General features: G+C 41.5%; 1 protein-coding gene across 1 annotated transcript in view; it reads right to left on the reverse strand.

The window, feature by feature from the left end:
• Positions 1–1,809: 1,809 nt before the first annotated feature.
• Positions 1,810–24,678, reverse strand: part of LOC145400189 (glutamate receptor ionotropic, delta-1-like) — a 34,196-nt gene continuing 11,327 nt past the window's right edge. The window contains exons 5-10 of the mRNA XM_080272702.1: positions 21,903–22,048; positions 20,465–20,554; positions 16,122–16,194; positions 14,276–14,375; positions 2,487–2,712; positions 1,810–1,881 (exon numbers count right to left, since the gene is read on the reverse strand). Coding sequence (XP_080128828.1) covers positions 1,810–1,881; positions 2,487–2,712; positions 14,276–14,375; positions 16,122–16,194; positions 20,465–20,554; positions 21,903–22,048 — 707 coding nt within the window. The remainder of the gene's footprint in view (positions 1,882–2,486; positions 2,713–14,275; positions 14,376–16,121; positions 16,195–20,464; positions 20,555–21,902; positions 22,049–24,678) is intronic.

The raw sequence follows: 24,678 nt of genomic DNA on the forward strand, positions 1-24,678 counted from the left end.
TAGTCTTGTGCGATAAACTCGATCACAGGATTAAATAAGTGGAAACTAAGCTGTAAGTCTTTTTTTTCTACATCCTTCTAATGCCTCGAAGCAAAACAACATAAGACTTGTGGGGAGAACCAAACATTTGCCAATACGTCGCCTGCCTGCTGCGAGTATTAGTAGACAGTAGATTCGACACTCATGAACAGTTTCAGTTCAGCAACCTTTTTTTTTTTTATTGCTCTGGAGAAGTCAAACAGTATTATATACCCTAAGAGAAACCCCTTTGCCTGAAGCGGTTTGACATCTATAGGTGTTCCTTAATTTCACTTACCCTTAACATTGATCAGATTTGTCCAGCTGGGGAGGGTGGTTTAGGTAGGAGGGTCAGGGAAGAGAGAGCAGGGAGGAGGAATAATCCGACGTTAGAAGTGACCTATAAGAAATTAGCAAAGGATGAAAATAAGAAAATATAACGGAGAGGAGGATGAGGACGGGAGATGTGAGCGGTGAAAGGACGACAGTCGATAGGTGACGATAAAAGGACGAGGGAAGGAGAAGAGGGAAGAAATAAACGAAACGAAAGAGGGGACAGATGAGAGTTGGAGGAGGGAGGGGAGGGAATTATGTACGATAGGAGTTGAAGGAGGCGAAAGTGGAGTTCAGAATCTGGGGGGAAAAACGTGTGAAAAAGATTCGAATGACGGGACAGAGAGACACGAAGAGGACAGAAAAAGTAAACGGATAGAAAGCTGAAAAGGATTAGGAAAGAGAAATGAAACTAGAACAAGAAGGTACAAATGAGAGTCGAAACAAGGAGAATGACAGACCAACAATCGGAGTAACAAGGAAAGGGACTGATCAAACAAAATATAGGTAGAAAATGGGAATAGGGGAATCAAAACGAAAATTGAAGCACATACATTCAGGTCCTAAAAAAAAAAGAAAAAGGAAAAAATAGCCCTTGATCAAATGCACTTTTATATTGTAACTCCCATGGTTAATAAAATAGCTGAGAATTATTACTTTATTTATTGCTTGTACATTTATTGGGTGAGATCCAATAACGACTCACCGTGGAGGGCGATGCTGCAAGGGGAGAGAATTTTAGCACGCTCTCCTCTGTGAATTGATTCTTGGAAACATTGATAGTATGGTAATATCCTTTGCTTGTCTGAAAGAGATGGAGAGGATAGACTGGGGCAGATTGATAGATAGATAGATGGAGAGAGAGTGAGAGACGGGGGAGGGGAGGGGAGGGGAGGGGTGGAGAGGAGAGGGACAGACAGACAGACAAACAGTGATATCCTTACCGCTACAATCACGTTCGGTACACAGTCTAACAACCTGAAAGAAGGCTTTGTTGTGGTCAAGAGGACACAGAGTGGGAGGCGGGAGGAAACCTTATCCGGGGGAGAGGAGAGACATACCGGTACTCCTAATGAAGGGAAGGGGGAAAGGAGGGGGAAAAATTAATAATGAGTTATTCTTTAGAAGACGGAAAAAATAAGAGAGGAGGAAGAGGAAGGATAAAGGAAAGAGGAGGGGGAAGGGGAGGAGAAGGAGGAGGAGGAGGAGGAGGAAGAAGAAGAAGAAGAAGAAGAGGCAAAGGATGAGGAGGAGGAGGAGGAGGAAAAAAAGGAAAAGGAGGAGATGAAAGAGCAGGAGGAGGAAGTGGAGAAAGAGGAAATGGAGGAGGAGGAGGAGGAGGAGGAGGTGAAAAAGGAGAGAAATGATAAAGATGGAGGAAGAAAATGCAATGGAGGAGGAAAAGGAGGAAGAAGTGGAGGAAAATAAGGTAATTGAAATAAAAATCTAATGAAATCTCTACTCCCCTCTTTCCTCTTCCTCCTCCACCCTCCGCGCCATAGCCACCGTCACCTTCTTTGTTAACACCACCTGAACCAACACAATCTGATGACATAAACTGAGAAGACACCCTCTAAAATCTAAATGAAGATGATGACTCCTGGTCCTCTCCTTCCTTTCCACTGTCATCTCCTTTTCTCTCACATTCTGTCCTTCCTCTCCTCTGTCAGACTTCCTCTTGCCTCCTTTCCTTTCTGATTCCTTCTTTTCCCTTCTATCTCTCTGCCTCTCCTTCTTTTCTTTCTGTCTCTCCTTCCTCAGTAATTCTCTCCTTTTCTTTCTTCCTCCCACTTCATCCTGGCCACCATCACCTCTATTATTAACAGCACCATAACCACAACCCACGAATTACGTAAATAATAAGGCGGCATGTCAGTGCGTCACGGTGATGGCTCCTTGTCCTTGCCTTATTCTGCATTGCTCTCCATTCCTCAATTCTCCTTCTCTTGGCAAGTTTTCCCATCCTCTTCTCTCTCAGCTTCCTTCGTTCTTCTTATCCTTCTTTCTCAAAAATTTTCGCCTTTCTCTTTTCCTTTCTTCTCTTTATTGCCCCTTTATATCCCCCTTCCTTCCCTATTTCTTAGTCATTCTTGCTTCCCTTCTTCTTTCTCACCTCTCTCCCTTGCCACCATCACTTCCATTATCAACGCCACCAGAGCCAACGCGCCACCAATGACATAAATGAAGAAGGCGCCCTGTATATGTGTGATGGTGATGGCCCCTGGTCCTCCTCGTCTCCCACGTCGTCGCCTTCCAGTGGTAGAGGCAGAGGGTGAGGCTGAAGGGCGCTGCTGATTTAGTTTCAGAATCTCGTCCGCCTTCCATTTGATCACCAGGCCAGCTTCAACCAATCGCTCCAGTCTGAGGGAGATACATAATTCATAGATAGGGGGAGAGTAGGCTATAATTCAGCTCTTGTATGATGATGTTATATGCGTTTAGCTACCGCCAGACGATTATATTCGGTTTAAATAAAAGGAATAGAAATTTTCCTAACAACTACTCTATTATGATGAAATCATTTATATCTTGGTGTTGCTACTGTCATATTTATCTTAAAGGCTTCATCAGGAACTTTCTTATTGTGAAGGAGACTGAAATTATCTTTATTAACCCCCTTAGTATGTTAACATTTTTAGTTGTTCGGCTTACCACCAGATGATAGTACTCAGCTTAAGGGAGACCTCTGATAGTGAAAGGGTTGAAAGCTTTTTCTGTGAACATTTTCATTACGATGGTGCCTTTAAGTACTATCACACCCATGCTCCTGAAGCGGAAGAGAGTGTTATGGTTTACTAGACTCGCAAGCGTGCAATACTCAAGAAGTTTTAATCCGATATTAGCCACACTTAGCGGCCAAAGGGTTGACCTATTGTTTTTGGAAGAAGTTAAAGGTCAAGGTTTAAGGCTGTCAAGCATGACCTGGTAAGGTCAGCTTAAACAGTTTATACCCAATTTTGACCAGTCTTGGGGAAAGGCTTGAAAGTAAGGCAAGAACGAAGGGCTTTGATTTCGAAAATATTTTTTCACAGGGCAAGGTTTTTCGATCACTATGTCAGTGTTTGTCGAAAATAAAGCATTTCTTATATTATTTCAACCAAACTTGGTTCGAGAGATGATGATCCCGAAAAGAGTTGACCTATTATTTTTTAGGATAACTATTAAACGTCAAGGACACATAGCAAGGTCAGCTTAAACAGTTTTTATTCGATATAGACCAATCATTGTGCATGACTTCATGGTAAGGCAAAAGATAAAGGGTTTCGATTTTGAGAACATTCAATCAAAGATTAGGGTCACAAGGAAATTTCAACGTTCAAGATCACAGGATAAGGTCATCGCAAAGTTTTGATCTGATCTGAACATAACGTGGTGAAAATGTTAAGAGTCAGGCAAGGATGAGATCATTCGATTTGGGAACAGTCGGTCGAAGGTCAAAATCACGGGGCAGTAATATATGGGATCCTTAGACCAGTTGGTGCGATTGGGTGTTGCACTCTGAGTGCTCTTTCTCGGTTTAATTGTTGCTACCAACCAATTTTGTACTTGAATTGTGAGAGACCCCTCTCAGTTTCGAAGTAAAAGGTCGGTGACCTGCCGGTGCCAGTGGTGGTATTGCATTGATGAAAAAACTTCCAACCACCTCCTGGGGATTTAGAAATGTGTGTAAGACATGGCCGTCATCACTTATGCCTTCCTTAAACCACTAGACTGTACAAAGGAGAACACACTATAATTTAAGCCGCCTAACACTCAATACTCCAGCTTCGTGTACATAGGGGAATTATATGGTCAGTGTCAGTGAGTGGACTGGGACGTTCATTCAGAATTAATGCAGGACAGGGCTGAGTTTCTCTCTCTCTCTCTCTCTCTCTCTCTCTCTCTCTTTTCTCTCTCTCTCTCTCCGCCACCATTACACCCATTTTTACCCCGTCTACACTCCAACTTCCTCGCTTTCACTAATATTAGTACCTCCTCCCCCCCTCTTTTCCTCTCCTCTCCTTCCATCCCCCCTCCTGTTAGGATACTCTCTTCACTCATACCTACTTCGGGCCATCTCATCCCTTTCATGTTCCATCCCCATCTCCGTCGTCCCTCCTCCCTTTACGCCCACCTTCCTCCCTCTCATTCCTCTCCTTTCTCTTTTGCTCTTTTTCCCCCTTCTACAAGCTCCCCCTCCCCTTTCCACTCTCATCCCTTGCTCCTATTATTGTTTCTTTCCTCTCCGCATCGCTCCACTTACTGAGGTAAATATAATATGAGCCTGTTAATGGACCACAAGACTCTTTTCGAACAACAGACCCTTTTAAGTTTCCTGCTCGAAAAGTTAAAATGTTCTGCATGCGTAGTTAAGAGGTACGGTTGGGAATAGTTCGACTTCATTTGTACGCTATGTATTTTAGAATGAGAATCTATCATTGGTTGTTGTCTAAATCTCTTTGTGTGTGTGTGTGTGTGTGTGTGTGTGTGTGTGTGTGTGTGTGAGAGAGATTGCGGAGTGAAAACGGGGGGGGGGATGAATTTGTATTTGAAATATCAGGTGTGTTGAATATGAATATTGAAGTAGCTCTAGATAGTTTTCAACGTCAGAACTTCTAGTTCTTTTTTTTTCTTTCTTTCTTTTTTCGTTTGGAAAAAGATTGCCTGGTGAGTGGCTGGATGAAATACCTTAGCCTATGGTAGGGATGTGGTTATACGATCTTAGAAAATGATGAGAAGAAAGATATGGGTGAGAAAAGAGTTAGGGTGGTAGTGGCTTTCAAAATTATGAATACTAATTGTGAATACTGTCCATTGATGTTCGTTTTCATCTGCTGGTAATAAAACCAGTAAAGTGCGCTTTGTGAGCGCGTTACGAGCGAGGGAGCGCCATGTTATCACAATATCCTTCTGATGTAAAATTATAGGTGGAATCTCCGATATTTAATTGCTCGAGTTGATACCAAAAGACACAGTGTTACGACGGAAAATCGTTTTTAATTTGATTTCGTATTTGAGGCATTCACCGATTCGAACCGAACACTTCCATGGAAAACTTGAGATTCCAAGGGGTTCCTGTATACGCTTCTATGGGTGAGTTTTTAGTTGATAACAATATTTACTGATTGACTGTATTACATGCAGAAAGAATTTCAGCTCTAACGTAGGAGTATAAGTTATTAGCTTCTGCTTAGCGTGACGGTCGGGCCGGGTCTCTCATTTCCAAACTTAACTGTTAATAACGTCTCTTTCTACTCCTTAGTGGACACTTATTATTTTTGCAAAGTTACCGCCACAGTTAGTACCGGCAGTTATCCTGGAAGTTACCAATGCAGTTATTTTCACATGAAATACCATAACACAAATTGTGTGTGTGTGTGTGTGTGTGTGTGTATACTAATTCAGTAGTTACTAACAAAAATGAAGTATTACTGCACTTGTTGCTGCATTTGTTACTGTGTTTGTTACTGACTGCTGTTACCCGTTAGGAAAGGAAAACTACCCTTGTGCTGAGAGTTGGAACTAAACTTTCTCAACCGGAAAGTTATAAACAACAGGGTATTTCGCTCTTTAAATTTTCGTCAGATAAAGTTTGTTGCTCAGGGTGATCCCCTTTCCTTGGGGGAAGCAGCCTAGGTATATAGATAGATAGATAGACTGTATATATTTTGTGTACGAGAGCTTAGCTAGGATATGTCTTGCAGGGGGATGTATGAGGTCTGTACATGATATGTGTCTTTTTCCGGGGTGGTCTGTGTGAAAAACTTTGAAAGTACAACATTTGTCATGAGTCGTGTCAGATAATCAGTTTCTCCCACATTCATCGTAATTGATTCTCTTAAATATGGACCTCGTAGGAACAGAGAAATAGAGTGGGGATTGAAGAAAACGAAAACACATTTTCAGTATCGTGTTTTCATGTATTTTGGTATTTCATTTCTGTCATAACACCATGTACTGTGCAATCAGAGACAAAAGTCGTGTCCTGGAAATTGATGAAATCATCTACTGAAAGGCTAAAGTTTGGGTGCGTTTTGCTTTGCGTCATACTGACGGTTGGCAGCACAGACATAGCTGCCATTTACTCCAGGTGACGAGCCAGTGGATGCCAGTATATTTTTCATAACTAAGCGAAATAAATACATATAGCTGTGTTTCTCTGACTTCTGACTTTATTCACATATATATGAACAGCTTCTTATCTGTTCTCGTTTTCCAATACATGTTAGGGATACTAGGAACACTATAGTTCGATTCGCTAAAGACGTGTCGGGTTTGGGTTCTACTTCTGTATTGATTTGACTTCTGCTTAGCTTAAGTTGGTAATTATGAGCTATGATTTTCACCATTTGTCATCCAACAGCATTGTTACATACGCAAATAGAGTTAGTGTATATTGATAATCGAATGTTTGATTGTGAGTGGCAAGGTGAATCCCACAAGCTGGAGTTCGAACGCATAACCCAGAAGACCGAGGTTTACGCACAGCTGTTCGTGTGCTTCATTCTACTGTAGGTTCAGTTCATCTCTTACGGAATAAGCACTGCTTACAGATGCTATCTTCCATCGTTGTGATTATTTCCTGGTCCTGTACTGGTGTGGTAGCATTAGGGCGACCTGAACAATGACTGCTGTCCGTTGTGCCTTCCTCCTGAAAGCTCCTAATCCACATTTCTACAGTTCTTCTTAAACCGAACGTTTGAACTCTGTTCAGGATTCTTTCCTCCTAAACACGAGTAAAGGGATATCATGTCCATTCTCATCTTCCCAATAGCTGGACGCATGTTTTGCCCTGTCCATGCCAGGGTATATACTGGCTCTGCCTGACGTTTTGTAATTAGTAACGGCCAGTCATCGCCTGACCGAATGTGGTTCGCATTTCGTCTCTCAGACGCTGCAGTACTCGCAAATGGATGTCGAGGCTTCGAAATTTCCTGGGTTCGTTTATACTGTCATCTCATCAGCAGCAGATAATTTGTTTGAGGAAAGTCAGGATAGCCAACCACGAATATGTAGCTGTGGTAGAGCTGTCATAATGTTTCACATATTGCACTTAATCTTTGGACAACCCCGGGACGCTACTTTCGTCTTTCACTGAACACAATTTCGGTTCTTACGGAAGTACCACTTTGAAATCTGTACATTATTTTACCCATCCCACATTGTGTGCGACTACCTGTTGCTGCACAGGAAACCATATCAAGCATGGTAGCATCTCAGAATTAATGAATAATAAACGTTTTACTGTAGGCTGCAGGAAGGGAGGCACTGTGGCCACGTGATCTGACCTGACCAGTCACACTCTACCTGCTGAGACCGGGTATTGCTAAACTCTTTTATATCCACCGCTCTGAGCTAAGACAGGCTGAGATGCATTGCCTGGTGGGGGAGGTCATGACCAGTATACCGTGTGAAGATGGACATTACATGAGGGATGGCGGTGATGGTGGGAACGTGTAAGTCGCAGGTGTGCTGAGAGAGAGGGAGAGGGGGAGGGAGGGGGGAGAGGTGGGGAGAGAGAGAGGGAGAGGAGGAGGGAGGGGGGAGAGGTGGGGAGAGAGAGAGAGAGAGAGAGAGAGAGAGAGGGGGAGGGAGGGGGGAGAGGTGGGGGGAGAGAGAGAGAGAGAGAGGATGAAAAAAGTGTGAAAAGGGGATGAAATGCCGTCGGGTGATGGGTCCTGGCACGTGATACTCATGTACTCTGTAAAGGTGGGCGAGATAAGTTGACCAGTAACGGCGTGGCATCATCTTCAGAAAGATGACACCGTTTAGTTAGTATGTTTGCTATCGTCTCAAGAATATACTCAGATTAAGAGTAACTTTTCGAGTTTAAGGGAATAAATTTAGCCTCCACTAACCTTTTCATTTTAAGGTGTCCCTCCAAGACCAGGAAGAAAAAAATGAGACAAAATAAAGGTAAGAATACTTGAGTGGAATGAGTTGCTTCATAGATCCCTCCTATGAGAAAAACAAGGAGAAAAAATTAAGCATGTATCTCTCTCATATCAATGGGATCTCCAGACAACGGGGTAAAACATCGGGACACAAAGGCTACTGGTGTGAGTCAGTGAAACTCTTTTTGGATTGAATCTCGAGAAGCTCAGTATCATATTATTACTATTATTATTAAGCTTCGCCATATAAATGGCCAATCTTACTGTTTTTGTAAGTGTTATTTATTATTTTTCTTTGCATTTTTTCTTAGATCTTGATCATAATTATTAATTATACAGGAAGGTACCCTAGGGTAACCCAAGTACTTGTGCCAAATACAAATGACGACCTGTTTTTGAAGGTCATATACTCGTTCTTGGTGCAGAACTTGCATATTTAAGATTGAAATATCTCAGAAACTATTTGGGGTACATCTGTTTGGTTGAAAATCCTGTGATAAAAAAGTATGGCAAAAATTTTGGCCGAATACTTTGTCGTTTAACCTAGTGAAAAGGACCAGTTTCAAATATGCTCAGTGCTTTATTTGTCGCTCGTTTTAGAGAAACCCACAAAAACTGTAAAGCTGTAACTTCACAGAAATATAGCCATGCTCCCTCTTATTATCTGAAAGGATTATGGTTACAGTGAAGCCTACAGTTAGCCAGTTATTGAGACAGATGTAAAATGTATCCATGCGTTCTTCCACATCTTTGTCTTCAGATCTTGTTGATATTAGACAAGAAGCCAACTTAGGTTAGTCTGATTACATGTTCCAAATATGAATGACCTTGAACAACTTTAAAAGGTCACAGACTTGTTTATGATGCCAAAATTTCATACTTATTTACCATAAATAGTTATGGCAAAGCTTCCTTGTTGTGGCTACACAGCAATGAAATAGGTAACTGGTCATTGTTATTAATATTATACCTTGACATCAGTACCCTACATAGAATGCAGCTCGTGTCTTAACGGGGAGAGGACTTTCTTCTGATAAAAGCATGAAGCCAGAAAACATAACGAAAACTATAAAGCAGAGAGAGAGAGAGAGAGAGAGAGAGAGAGAGTTTATTTATTCTTGGAGAGGTGGGCTGAAGATGGATTCCCTGTTTTCCATTCGTATATGTATTCTGCGTCCCTCCTTCGTTTTTCCTCCTCTCTTTTTTTTCACCGAGTTTCCATTTTTCTGTATATTTTTTCCGTTTTGTTTTGCTCCCCTCGTCATCACCATTGCACTTCCTTTGATCCTCTTATCCACTGTTTTTCTTACTCTATCCCATCAGTTCTTTACTTATTTTTGGGACCTTGAGTAACTTTTTATATTTCCCCTTTTTGGTTTCTTTCTTTCTTTCTGCCTTGTTAGGTGATTGGTTAATGTTCTGATTTTTTTTTTTTTTTTTTGCTTCGATCATTCTTTATATCCACTCTTAGGCTGTTTTCTGTCATTTTTCCACTTTCTTGCCTTAGTCTTTTCTTTTATCGTCTGCTTTTCTTGCCGTTTTGAGTTTTTTTTCTTTTTCGGCCTCTTCCACCATTGATTCTTTCCCCCCACCCACTTTTCCTTTGTCTCTAGTTTCTCTAATTTTTTTATTTCCCTTTTCTTACTCTCGTTTTCCTTTTGATTTTTATTTCCTTTGCTTACCCTCGTCTTCCTGTTTATTTTTATTTCCCTTTCTTACTCTCTTTTTATTTCCATTTCTTAACCTCGTCTTTCTTTTAATGTTTTTTGGCATTTTCTTACACTCGTCTCGATGTTGATTTTTCCTTTTCTTACTCTCGTCTTTCTTTTGATTTTTATTTCCTCGTCTTACCCTTGTCTTTCTGTAATGTTTATTTCTCTTGCTTACCTTCCTCTTTCTTTTAATGTTTTTTCTCTTTTCTTACTTTTGACATTCTATTTTTATTTCTTTTTGTTACACTCCTCGGTCCCTTCGGGTTATCCACGGCAATTTCTACATGTGTCTCTTAACATTATATTGGGTTATTTTCGTTTTTCATTCATCCTACCCATTTTTTGTTTCATATTCTGTCTCCGTTTTTCCCTTTTCTTACTCCTGTCTGTCTTCAGTTCCTTAGTCTGTTTTATATTCTTACCCATCTCTAGTTCGTGTCTTTTCTTTGATCACCTAGTCTACTGCTTTTCCTCCTTTCTTTCTGTTATTTTTATCCATTTCTTCCGTTTTTCTGCCTTCCCTTTCCCCATATATATATATATTTTTTACTGCACCTAATGTCATTTTCTTTCCTCTTCTAACATTCACCTGTCCTTTAAGCTTCTTACCCACAGATTCTCACGTGCCGCTGCTACAGTTTTACTTTATTTCTTTTTTAAGCCAACTGTACTTCTCCCCCTATGTCTTTTTTTTTTTTTTGTTCATGTTTGCTGTTCATTTCTTAGGTTTCTTTTTGTCTGACTATTTCTCTGGGTTTCCCTTTTATTGCTCCCGCCTTTCATTTCATCTCTTTAATATATGTTTTTATTCTTCAGTCATTTCCGTGCTTTTGTTTTTCTTTTTTGCCTTCCTTACTTTATTATTTAATGTACTTTATTCTTATTTTCCCATTATAATCATTCTTTTTTCCCTCGCCCTCTTTATCTTTTTACTGTAATTTATTTTCAGTCTTTTTTCTGTTCTCTTTTCCATCACTTTTTTTCTTCAGAAGTATTTTTCTCAAGTTTCTGTAAGTTATTTATTGTACCACATTTGCATTCTCAGTACTTTTTGCTATATTATTTTTGCTGTAATTCTTTTTTTTTTTTTTTATTAGTTTGCTTATTTTGTTTCACCATTTTCTAGGAAAATAATACGAAAAGGAAAATGATGCCGGCCGTGGATTATAAAGAAACCTTCTCTTGTACCACCTGTTTCCAGTACTCTCTGTCTGTCTGTCTGTCTGTCTGTCTCTCTCTCTCTCTCTCTCTCTCTCTCTCTCTCTCTCTCTCTCTCGTCGTAATAAACATGCATGTAAGTGGACACGTGGAAGTGAGCTAATTTATTAAAAATACTCAAGGTTATTTTTAGTACCTTTTTATCTGGCCAGGTGTCAGAAATAATGAAAGTCTGAGTCACAAAAGTCTTATCAGGATATCACGAGTCGTCCTCCAGGAGTCACCAGAATATAAAAAGTGGCCGTTTCCCTCTTTCTATAAAATTTTCACCTTTTTTTTCTTTCACTCAATGATGCTTTTCTTCGTCTTTGCAACATTTTTTCATATTTGCATTTAGCTTCACACCTTTTTCCTTTTTTTAAGTAAGAGTTTCTGCAGCCACCTTCCCTTTTAGTTAGTTTTTTTTGTTGTTGTTTCCGGCTGACAACTTTAGATAGCTTAGGAAAACTTTTCGTCGTAAAGGGGATAGAAAGCCTCAGTTAACCCTCTCAACCCTCTCGGAGCGGTGACGTCATCTATACTTCGTTCTTGCTGCCGACCTGCCTTTTTATTTAGCGAAAGAAAGACGCATTATTGTGGAGGAGGAAATGTTTTGTCCTTCTTCCCTCCCTTTCTTCCGTCCTTATTTCCCCTTCCTCGCATTCCACCTACCTTTCCCTTACTCACTTTCTCTTACTACGTTTTCTTTCTTCTTTCGCGCCTCCCCTTGTTCGTTTCTCATGGTCTCTTCTCCTTTTCCGTCTCTTTTACTTCTCCATTCTCCTTCCACCTTCATTTACATCACTTCCAATTTTTTACTATTTCTTCTCTCCTCTTTTCTTCTCGCTTTCCTTCCTCTCTCATACCTTCCAACACTCTTTGACCTCCTTCCCTCCCGTATTCTCTCCTTCTTTCTTCCATCTCGTTTTCATTCTCTGTTTCCTTACTTCTCACCCCCTTATTTATCTTTCGTCCTTTCATCCCAGTACTTTCATTTGTCTCTCATTTCCTCCTTCTCCTTCCCTTCCTCCTTTCCTCCATACCTCTTTCCCCTGGCTCCTTCCTTTCCTCCTTCCATCCTCTCACATTCTATCTACTCCTTCCAACCACCTTTATTTTCTCCTATTCTCCGCATTCTCTCCTTCCCTTCTTCAGTTCCTCCTCATTCGCCCATCTCTTACCCTTCCTCCCTCTGAACCTTCACTCATTTCTCTTCCCCCCGTGTTACTCTCTCCCAACCATCTTTATTTTTTATCTCAGTACTCCTCCTTCCTCCCATTCTTTCCTCATTTCCTTTATTACTTCCTTTATTAATCAGTCCCCCCAAAAAAAAAAATTATCATCCTTCTTCCATTCTTGCCTCCCTCATTCTCTCCTCTCTGTCTCTTCCGCCTTCCCTCTCTCCATTCTCCTTTGCAGTCACCTTTCCTTTTCATTCCTCCCTCATTCTTCTCCTTTCCTTCCCTTCATCCTTCTGTTTCTGCGTCATTCTCCCATCTGCCATCCCTTCTTCATATTCCCCTCCTTTCTTTTTTTCTTCGTCATTTTTTAAGTCGTCTTTCCTCTCCTTTTCTCCAATCTCTTTCATGTTTTTTTTTTTCTTAACATTTCTACATTCCTTGCCAGACGGATCTTACCTCCTTGAAGCCCTTCCATTCCCTCATTTATTCCCTATCCTCCTCCTCCTCCTCCTCCCTGTACTGGATATATTAATAGGATCATGACCACTCTTTTCATTGCCTAATGGTATTCAGAAACCTAAGATAATAGCCACAAAATCCAAATATTCTTTTCATTAATATGCTTTTCCTCAATAATCTTGTGGCTGTTTAAATTTAAAGTAAGGGGAAAATTTTAAAACAACATTAGTATATTAAGTAAATCGTATCAACAACAGACTGATTTCTTCACATAGTCAGATACCGGAACAAAGCCTATTAATTCTGCACTGTCGGCAGTGGAACGGATTCTTCTGATGATGCAGTCTTCTGTTTACCGAGAATTGTATTGGCTTCATTTGTTTCATCATAACAAATTAAAAAAGAATCATAGCGGAGTGTATCCTCGATGCTTATGTTTGTGTTAGCCTTATTGTAAGTAATCAAGAACGCAGAGTAAATAAATAAATAAATAAGTAAAGAAAAGTCGCTGATAATAATGGACCACTCAGAGGAATTATTGTCTGACCTAACGTCACCTAAATATATATTGCACCTTATCACATCCAACCTCCCTAATAAAGGCAAAAATATGGTAAATAAGATAAGGTGAGGAGTGAGCAATTAGAAAATACCGTTTACACTGATTAAGAGGACAATAGGACAAAATGAATACCGTATGACATCCAAAACGAAAAGAAAATGAAAGAGATACAGTAGGACAGCGAAAATGAAGAAAATGAAGTGGTGTGAAACAGATGTAAAGTAAATAAAGCGATACGAATGTGAAGTAGAAAATGCAATATGAAAATGAGTAATACGAAGTGAATCTGTATTAAATATAAATGAGTAAAAATCGCAAATCTGATGAAAAGAAATAATTAGTGCGAAAAAAATACGCGGTAAAAAACCCGAAGTAAGCAATAAATATAAATATATGAAACACATATATATAGAGTAGTAAATATAAGGAAAATAATACGAAAAGGAAAATGATGACGGCCGTGGGTTGTAAAGAAACCTCCTTTCCTAGCACCTGTTTCCAATTCTCTCTCTCTCTCTCTCTCTCTCTCTCTCTCTCTCTCTCTATTTGTCTGTCTATTTATATCATCTATCCATTTATCCACCTATGTATCTGTCTATATATTTGTCTGTCTGTTTATCAGTTAATCAGTAAGTCATTGTTAGAGGTGGTGAAAGCGTCTGCTAATCTGTCTATATAGCTATCATTCAGTCATCAGTTATTCAATATATCTATCCATCATCATCCATCTATCTATTTACAGTATTTATCTATATATCTGTCACTCTCTTATTCACATATGCCTTCTGACTGTATCTAGCTGTCGATAAAATTTTTCTTAGCTATTTATGACTTTCAGTTGGGTTTCTGTGTCTGGTTATCTGTATGTGAATATATCAGTCAGTTAATAAGTCAGTGTGTCTGTGTCTTCATCCATCCACTCCACATTCTAATACTCACACCATGTCGAAGTCTTCCCTGTAGGAGGCTCCACTGGGACACACCACACCGTAGCCCTGGGGTATGAAGCTCTGCCGACCCATGAAAAACTCATCTCGCCCTGATAGATCCAGAGAAATATTACACTTTTTTTTTTTTCTTAAATTACTGTACTGCCTTGACCCTCACCCCCATCCCTCACCCTTACCCAGCACTGTAAATCCTTTCTTCCTCACCCGTCACTCCCTCTCCCTTTTTTCCCTTGCTTTACGTCCCCCACCCCTCTCCCACACCCCTCACCTGTCACTCTGTATCCATTCTTCCTCACTCGTCACAATCCCTCATCTTGCATCCCTCTTTCTTCATCCTCACTTTCACCCTCACTCCTTTCACACTATCAGTTCTTATCCCTCATAGCTCAATTCGCCGCTTTCGCGTGAGTTAATCTTTTGAGCTGCCAATTTATCGGGCTATATTTTTCTGCAAACTGTAGGCGATTTGATTCCGCCAAAAAAAAAAAGAAAGGGAGAAGAAATGTTGAAAGCCAGCCCCACTAACTTTGTGGTCAAGTATTACGATCTCGTGTGCAATTCCAGAAACACCAAATAACTACATTAAACTGACAGAAACCATAGCCAAAATATTAAGGTGTCTTCCCAGTTCCTTTTCCCTACCAGTTTTTTATGCATACAGCACGTGAACAGTCTCTTATGTAGTTTACCTAATCTGTGTTTATACTGAAAAGGCATGGATAATATTATAGAAAATATTCATATGTTATCAAATATATTTTATGACCCGCTTAAAAGGGGGAACTAGATAACTATAACAGAAAATATTAATGTGTAGCCCCATATACATCCTGAATTGCTAAAAAGGAGGAACTAAGGAACCTGCAAGCTCACCAGCATTTGACCTTAAGTATGCGGTAGATGTGCACAGACTTCATGATCCCACTGAGACGATCAGGACCTTAATACTGACAGAATAGTAAATTCGTAAAGAGAAGATCAGTAACACAAAATGATGGTACAATACTCCAGAAGGGTAGCGTCCCTACTCTGTCCGCACGAGTTATATGTCTTACAGTTGAACTATAAGACATATATTACATTACCCTAATCTGTATTATGCATTTGTCCTTTCGTATAGTGTTTCACGTAGTTTTGTCTATACTAAGTGGTGTTCCCTCTCACTTTTTCCCTCTAATTTCAGCCAGCAAACTTACTGGTTAGCCGGATGCCATCTTTGTCAACGTAGTGTATGATCTAACAGCCTTACTACAATTGTATATTTTTTACATTTTTCCTTCTGATATACACTGTCTTTTCTTCTCTGCCTCTACGCTTATCGCTTGGGGCATTCTAAGCCTCTGCTGCAGCTTTCCCTCCCCTCCTCTGCACTTTCCTTCATTCACTGTGACACACTAATTGGCCTAACAAAGTGAAGGTTGATGCAGTAACCAGTACTAGATAAAATGATATATATATATATATTTTGTGTGTGTGTGTGTGTGTGTGTGTGTGTGTGTGTGTGTGTGTGTGTGTGTGTGTGTGTGTGTGTGTGTGTGTGTGTGTGTGTGTGTGTGTGTGTGGTTTCTCCATTTCCTGCATTCTCTGTCTTTTTTCTACACCTTACATCACCTTGTCCATGGGTGGATATAGAGGACAGGTTGATGGTTATGATGATAATAGTTATTTAAATGTATGGACCTATGAATAACTACAAATGTTGGTATTTATGTATGAGTGCAGGTGAGTGTGATTTTAAACGTTTGTCCATACAATGAGTATTTTGCAGGAGGCCCTTGCTATAATTGTTGTATGATTTACTTATGGTGGGAATATCTACTGTATATAACACTCACCTTGCAGCATCATTTGTATTTCTGAGCTGAGCCGAGCATCAATGTAGGCGACCTTTCCTTTTCCCTTCAGTACCTGTATCAAAAATTTGCTGTCTTACTTGAATATGCATACAGTATATTCCGCAGGTTAATTGTGACGGGAATTTGTAACACTTTCACGATCAGGATAACTGTCAAACTGTATTTCAACTAACACCAGACGATTTTAGCTAACGATGTGCTTCATAAGAGACCGAAGGTTTTAATACTGTCACTGTTAACCATCTCATGATCGGAGCAACTCTAGTATTCTCCTCCAATAAAGGCCAAATGATTATATGCAGGTCAGTTATGCAACTATCACACGGGGACCCGTGGACGTCCAAATTTGCTGCCGCGCGAGTGTCGTGGACAGCTAAGCCTGGAACGCCACCAGATCCATCTGTGGACGTCCATGCTCACCATCGCTGTCCAAAACTCTGTAGTCTCCTTCTCCATAGAGTTTATCGCAGGTTGTGGCGGGCCAGCGCGCATCGTCTGCTATATTGAACTCCTAGGGCGAAACAAAAACTGTTTTCCAATTGTTATGATTGTTATACTGCCTTTGGAGAACTTTATTTAATTGTTTGCCAAACGATTCTTATGAATTTATATGTTTGAGAAAAATGTCAGATCTGTTGAAATGTGATAATTATGATAATTTATTGAAATGTAATAACCATGATAGAATTCCAGTAGATGTCTCTGTTTACAAGAAAGGCCCGTGTACGCTGGAAATGTACACCACAATTGCTCCTTGTACTTCTTTAACATCTTACAGAGCTCCTGCGTTACTCCCTCGCAGCCTGCGTGGAACCATGTCTGGCATTTATCACAGCTCAGTCCATTATCTCCTTTCTTCACCACTACGTTGCACTGACCACATGCATCATTACTTGTCTTGGTGTCACTCATCTTGTAAACTCTTGTAATTGTATATACTTGTGAACATCGCAGAATAGCATGGAAGATAAGAAGCCATATTTTTGGCCCAGGTATGCAGAGGCTTGTGTAGAGTTTACCCTGTGGTTGTGGCCGTCTGGTGTGCGTCGTCTGATGCGGGGTCGGAACAAGTGACCTTGGCTGCGGCCAGTCGAGTGGAGTGAACTCAACAAATAATAGGAAAGTGGCTTCGTCGACGCATACTGTTCTACACACTGTGTACAGTATCACTGTGCGATAGCGGCTTAAGTCACAGAAACCTGAGTGTTAAAGCTGTTAATGCCGACACCAGACCGATAATACTTGTGCCTATCATGATCATTTGATCAGGACACCTCAAGTATTTTGTTCCTGTTAAAACCAGGCGATTGTATTAAGCTTAGAATGAGTCACCAGAGCCTGAAAGTGTTACAGATTACTTATCTCTTCCGTAAACTAAATGAATAAATTAAATACATAAAATCGTATCCTCTTCCTCTGATTATGTTTGACCGGCTATCTTTCTGATTACAGAAAAACGTTAATTAAAATGCAACATCCTGTCCTACACAAAGCATAAAGAATTGCAAGTCATATCACACAAAACAAGATGCTGATTCAGATTATTAAAGCTGTTGTTTCGTCACATAAATTAAAAACATTTCCACCACATCTGGCAAAGTAAAATCCTTAGTCAAATGAATGAAATATCTCTCTCTCTCTCTCTCTCTCTCTCTCTCTCTCTCTCTCTCTCTCTCTCTCCAGGCCGAATATATTATACCCTCTCAATAAAAACAATATCAGTATGTGAAGATGATTCTTCCAACAACCATCTGTCCCTTTTCCAGACCTTTACTGCCTCATCAGGAGCGTAGTGGCCCAAGGCTAGGCAGTTTCGTCCAGACCTTTAAGGCAAGAGGTGACCATCTCCTGAACCCTGAGCAGCACTGTGTAAGTAAAACCCAATACGTTGAACTTTAATCCTTATGATCACATCCGTTTGGAACGCCTTAATCCACTGATCCACCAGCCCTTCTTTTCAGTGTTATATGATTAGTCACGAAAAGGCAACAGTACATCGAGGTATAAGTGACCGGGGCTTCTACTTACTACCTAGCTCTTAATCATAAAACTACCCAGCTTTCACCACCTCTAACAACAATGATTATACAGCACTATATAACAGTTGTCACAAGTACCATAGCACAGTAACCATTGTTCACAACCACGATTATTACAACTAGAGCAACAACCATACCACAACAACAGCCACGAGTGCCACTGTTACAACTGTCACAACTACCACTATCACTCGGTCAACCACCACAACCACAAACTCTTCAGCAATATATACCAGAACCACCACACTTACAACAACCACAAACATCATAGGTCCATCCACATACAGTACAACCAAAACTACTACAGCGACATCTACCCAATCCACAACCAACACAACAGCTCAAGCCATCATAACTAAAACCACAACTATCATACCCACAGCCAAAACCACCACAACTGCCAGAACTCAACCACCAGACTCACAACCATCACACATATTGTAACCAAAACCATCAAAGTTCCAGCCACAGCCACCTCAACCAAAACCAACACCACGACAACCACAAACTACCACAACAGCCTCCACAACCATAATCACCAAAAAAACAGCCACAGCCACAGGAAAAACACTCGGTACAATCACACCCACCACAGTCACAAACACCACAACTACCACTACCACAACAGTCGCAGTCTCATGGAAGAATTATACGCTGCCTATCTATGGAAATTGGTTTTATTGGGAGTATAAATTATGTAGATGCAACTCATGCAGTTTGAACAATAATTCACGGTACGGCGAAATGAGGACAGAAAATCACCGCCACCACAGGTACCACAACAACACAGCCACAAATACCACAACCATCACAACATAGTCACACAACCACTTTACATGAAAAAAAAAAAAAAAAAAATCATCAAAGCCACCACATCCACCACAACATTCCGTCACATCCACCACAGTCACTGCTACAACCACAAAAAAAAAAAAAAAAAAAAAAAAAAAAAAAAAATCATCAAAGCCACCACATCCACCACAACATTCCGTCACATCCACCACAGTCACTGCTACAACCACAACAGACACAGCCACCACAACTACTACAAACACCACCACAATTGCCACAACCACATTAACAAGCACCACAAGCATACTCTGCCCACTTCAGCTTGGCCTATGTTGCCATTTCTCCGTCTTGAATAATGATCAGTAGCAAGAGATTAACACAAGAAAGCGCTAGTCACGAAGAAGTGTTATGTAAGGGATATGCTGTAGATGCAGAGCCGTAGGAATATTTCAATTTGCTACTGAGTCAAGGAAAATAAATTGCAAAATGTCGAAGGCCTCAACGAAAATAAGATGGAGGAACTATAACATCAACCACAACCACAGCTACCAATTTCATGACCACAATCACTACAACAGTAACAGCAACAACCAAGACACTGACTACAACCCTAAATATCACAGCTACCACAACCGTAACCTCACCAGCCACAGTCACCACAAACACCACAGTCACCAAAACCACCACAAACACCACACTCGCCACAAACACAACAATCACCACAAACACCACAATAACCACAAACACCACAATAACCACAAGCACCACAATCGCCGCAAACACCACAATCACCACAACAACCACAGTCAGGACCACCATTTACTATTGTCACCATAACAATCAGAGTTACAACCAGCACACTTAATCAACTAGAACCACAACTACACAACCATAACCTCGACAACTACAATCATCACAACAATCACAGTCATAACCACCAACTACGACTACCACAATAATCACAGTTACAACTCAAACATTTAATACAGTCACAGTACCACAACTACAACACTCATAACCTCAATAACCACAATCACCACAAACACCACAACCACCACAGTACCACTACAACATTTACCACAGTCACCACAAGAATCATAGTCACAGCCAGCACACATACTACAACCGAAACTACCACAGCCATACCGTAAGTAACCACAACCATCATAACTACCGCAACCATAATCTGTCACTACAACCACCAAAACCAGTATACGTACCACAACCACCATACCTATCACAGCCACCACAACTACCACAACAACCTCCTCAACGGCCACCACAACTACCGCAATCACCACAAGTCAGTCATATCTAGCTCACTAATAACAACCACAACAACTACCACAACTACCATAATCATCACAACAGTCAGTCATAATCAGCATTTTACAACAGCCACAACCACAGCTACCACAACTACTACAACTACCACATTCACCACAACGGTCAATCATAGCCAGCACTCTTACAACCGCCACAACTACCCACCGCTGCTATGCCACTGGGGGGAGCGTCCACGTAGTTCCTGTCACCTGTGATGAGGCGCCCTATGTCGTGGTAGATCCCGGAGGTTGCCGTCTGGAGAGAGAGAGAGAGAGAGAGAGAGAGAGAGAGAGAGAGGCAAAATGAAAAGGGATAAAAAAAAAAGATAGAAGAGTGTGTGTGTGTGTGTGTGTGTGTGTGTGTGTGTGTGTGTGTGTGTGTGTGTGTGTGTGTAAGTCTCAGTTAGTTTGCACTTTGAATTAAAAGCAAAGTGAAGTGAAACAGTCCTCGGAAATGCATTGACCATGATATGTAAACAAATATTTTCATTTGCATATTTTAACATCTTCAATCGGGTGGCGTAGTTCTTGTGTCTGTCCTCCTAAACCAGACAGTATTATTCGACATAGGTTCTGAAAGTTAATTAAGAGTGTTTATAATGTAGGGTTAATATTTGTAACATCTATCCTGATGCTCATGTAATTGATGTAACTGAGTTGAGGCAAACATCATATATGCAAATTCATAATCTTAATATACAACTATCATGCTGTTTTCTTTGCATTAACGATACTTAGATGGAAACCAGGAACTACAGGAGTAAAAGTTGTGTAGCCTAAAACTAAGAGGGTGACAGTTGGGGACAGAGGAGCTGCTGGTGGCCTAGCCTATTTAAGTCAAAAATGCCCATGTAAGGAATAACCCCTCACCCTTTCCCCCGCCCTTCCCCCTCGTCCCTCATTCTTCCCTTCGCCTCATATCTCAGCCAACACCTCTCACCCCAAACCCATCACCACTCAACCCTAACCCCTCAGTCCACACCCCGCCGTCATTCCTCACCCTTCACCTCCAACCACTCACCCCTTCAATCCTCTTTCCTTACTCTCACTTCACACTCTTCATCCCTCACTTTTTCTCCCTTTCCTCTAAGCCAGTTTGGTTTGCTTCATTCTTGACCCCTGTTTGTTATTTTTCCTCGTTTTACATAACTTCCTTCCCTCCTCTCCACTCACCCCTTGTTATTTTTCCTCGTTTTACATAACTTCCTCCCCTCCTCTCCACTCACCCCTCGCCCATACCACTCATCCCTTTCTTTACACTTTCATGATTTAGCTCTCGCCCCTCACTTTTCACCTCCCACTCCTCGCATCTCACCTCTCACCCTGCACTTTTCATATTTCATGCTTCATCTTTCAATCAATTTCATCTTCCTTATTGCCTGTCTTTCCTAAACCACGGTCATCACTCACTCACCATTTATCTTCAGCTTAACCTTCTTTCCTCACCATTTATCTTCGGCTGACTCAACCCTCTCTTTTCATCCCTCACCATTTATTCTTTGTTTACTCACCCAGTCTCCTCACACCTCAACCACAGCCCTCACCCTCCACACCTTACTCCTAGATCCTCACTCCTCACATCTCATTCACATCTCAGTCCTCACCTGGAACATGAAATCGATGGAGCTCTCCCTGATGACGACCGGATATAGGCCATTGGAGGTGGCCTGGAGCACGTCAGATAGAGTGTCGATAGGACGTTCGTAGGCGGGGATGGCCAGCACGGCAGTAAGGGTGCCAGAGTACAGGGCTGGGGGTAGACAGGGATTAGGCAGAGGGAGGCAGGGAGAGGCAAGGCTGGAGGCAGGTATGTGTTAGGCAGGGAGAGGCAATGAGGTATGGAAGAACAGGTGGAGTGCATGACGCTAGGCAGAAAGGTATGGGTTAGAAGGGCATAGAGGTTAGTCAGAAGTGGACATGTGGGGAGGCTGGAAGGGACAGGTAGGTTGAGAGGGAGCCTTTAAGTAGGGAGAGTCATGGAAGAACAGGTAGAGTGGCAGGGATAGGCAGGGAGGTATGAGTTAGAAAGATACAGGCAAGTAGATAGGGAAAAAGGGTTAGGCGGAGAGAGGCAAAGAGGCAGTGAAGAAGTAGATTGGAACAAATTTGGCAGGGAAAAAGGGGACAGGAGACAGGGAAAGATCTAAGTTGAATAGGGAGATGCAGAGAAAAAGGAATAAGGAGGCAGGGACAGGGGGAACAGGGGGGGAGGGAAGTGTATGTCGACAGTAAGGTAGAAAGAAGCAAATAAGGAGAAGTAGGAATAAAGAAGACTAGAATTAATAGCAAGGGAATGTTCTCGTAAAATGGGTGGCAGGGAGATAAGGAGTAAGAGGCCAGGGAAAATAGGCAAAGAAGCAAGAGGGAAAAAGGAAGGACAGAAAGGGGAGGGAATCTGTGATATTAATGTAGGTTAGGAAGGAAAAAAGAGAACAAGGAAGTGAGAGCTAGATGGGAAAGAAGCCGACAGCTGGGTAGGAAGGGGCAGGTTTAGGCAGTGGTAAGGAAAGATAAGAGAAGTATCAGAGGAAACTTAAGAAAAGGCCGAAATGCGTATATGGAAAGTCAAGAAGTCAGACAGATAGATAAGGTGAGATATGCTCAGACAATAGGAAGCAGAGACGGTAAGAATAAAATAGAGATAGGTAGTCAGAGACAGGGAAAGACAGGTAGGGAGAGATGTGGGATAAGGTAGGTAAGACAATGTAAGACAGACAGGCTAGGGCAAAGAATCAGGTAGGCAGAGAAATAGAAAGGCAAGAGGTGACAGAGAGATATAAGAAAAGGTACAAGATGAAGCAAGAAATCAGAGCATCAAAGCTGGGATAGGAAGAGAATGTAGCAGGACTAGAGAGGTTGGTAGGTAATGAAAACTGAAGTAGGAAAACAGGCTAACAAGAAAGGAACAAGGGTAGGGTGAGGAAAGCAGTGGATGCGTGAAGTGTAAGGAAGGAAGGGTTAGATTCGAAATCAGAGAGGGATACATAGGGAGAACACGAAGTTGTAGCTAGATATGGATTGAAGTAGAGAGAGGTAAACTTAAAGGAAGAGGAAGTGTTAAGAGTGCGATTGAGAGGTAGACTGGGAGAGACAGGGCGGGCAGGGAGAGAACTAAGAGTCAAGTGAGAAGGAAAAGAGGTAGGGAGAGGTGGGTAGGTAGAAAGGGAGTTTAGAGGAGGGAGGCAGAGAGGATTTGACTCTTAAGTACACAGGGAAAGGTATATAAGTTAGGAACACCACTAAAAGAGGTAAGTAAAATGAAGAGCGGTAGGGAGATGTAGGTAGGTAGGTAGCAGGTTAGTTGAAGGGGAGGCATGTGGAGTGAGTTAAGGAATGATAGGTTGGTAGGCAGGCAATTACGCTTGCAGATATAGGAAGGTATTAAGAGGCTTATGAAAAAGGCAAGAATTAGGAAAGCAAGCAGACAGAAGGGGAGACACAAAAAGAAAGACTGAAAGTTAAACTGAGAGGTAGACGAGGGAGGTAAAGAAGGTAGGCAATCCACGAACAGGCAGGTGGAAAGGGAGAGAGGTAAGGAGAAGTAGGTACGTAAGGGCAGTAGGTAGGCAGGGAGAGAAGAGTAAGATAGGGGGAGTTAGAAGGGGAGAAGAGGAAAAATCGGAGCTGCGAGGGAGAGGGGAGCAAAGAGAGAGCCAAGACATAGAAGAATGGTGGATAAGGAGAGAAAGGAAAAAAAAAAGTTGATAAAGGAACACAAAAGGAAGAGAGCAGACGTAGGAAGGTTAGGAGAGAGAGAGAGAGAGAGAGAGAGAGAGAGAGAGAGAGAGAGAAGAGCCATGGAAAAAAAAAGGAATGTAAGAAGAGTGGAAGGGAGAGAAAAAGAGAGAGGAAGAGAGCAGTTTGAGGGTGGGAGGGACAACAGGGAGAGAGAGAGAAAAGGAGAATATGGAGAGAGAGAGAGAGAGAGAGAGAGAGAGAGAGAGAGAGAGAGAAGAGCCATGGAAAAAAAAAAAAGGAATGTAAGAAGAGTGGAAGGGAGAGAAAAAGAGAGAGGAAGAGAGCAGTCTGAGGGTGGGAGGGACAACAGGGAGGGAGAGAGAAAAGGAGAATATGGAGAGAGAGAGAGAGAGAGAGAGAGAGAGAGAGAGAGAGAGAGAGAGAGAGAGAGAGAGAGAGAGAGAGAATTGGAGGAGAATAGAATAATGGAGAAAAAGGAGTTAGGAAAAGACAGGGAGGGAGGGGAAAAAGAAAGAGGGAGGATGGGAGGATGTATGCTTTAAATCAGATCTCACTGGTATTGAGTACAAGCGAGAGAGAGAGAGAGAGAGAGAGAGAGAGAGAGATCCGTTAATATAATCTATTGGCTTCGATCCATCTGTCACTATGCATCTGCCTCTCCCCACCCACTTCTCTCTCTCT

This window comes from Coenobita brevimanus, chromosome 51, assembly GCF_032717465.1.
Source record: "Coenobita brevimanus isolate Jiangsu-jjx chromosome 51, ASM3271746v2, whole genome shotgun sequence".
Classification (NCBI taxonomy): Eukaryota; Metazoa; Arthropoda; class Malacostraca; order Decapoda; family Coenobitidae; genus Coenobita; species Coenobita brevimanus.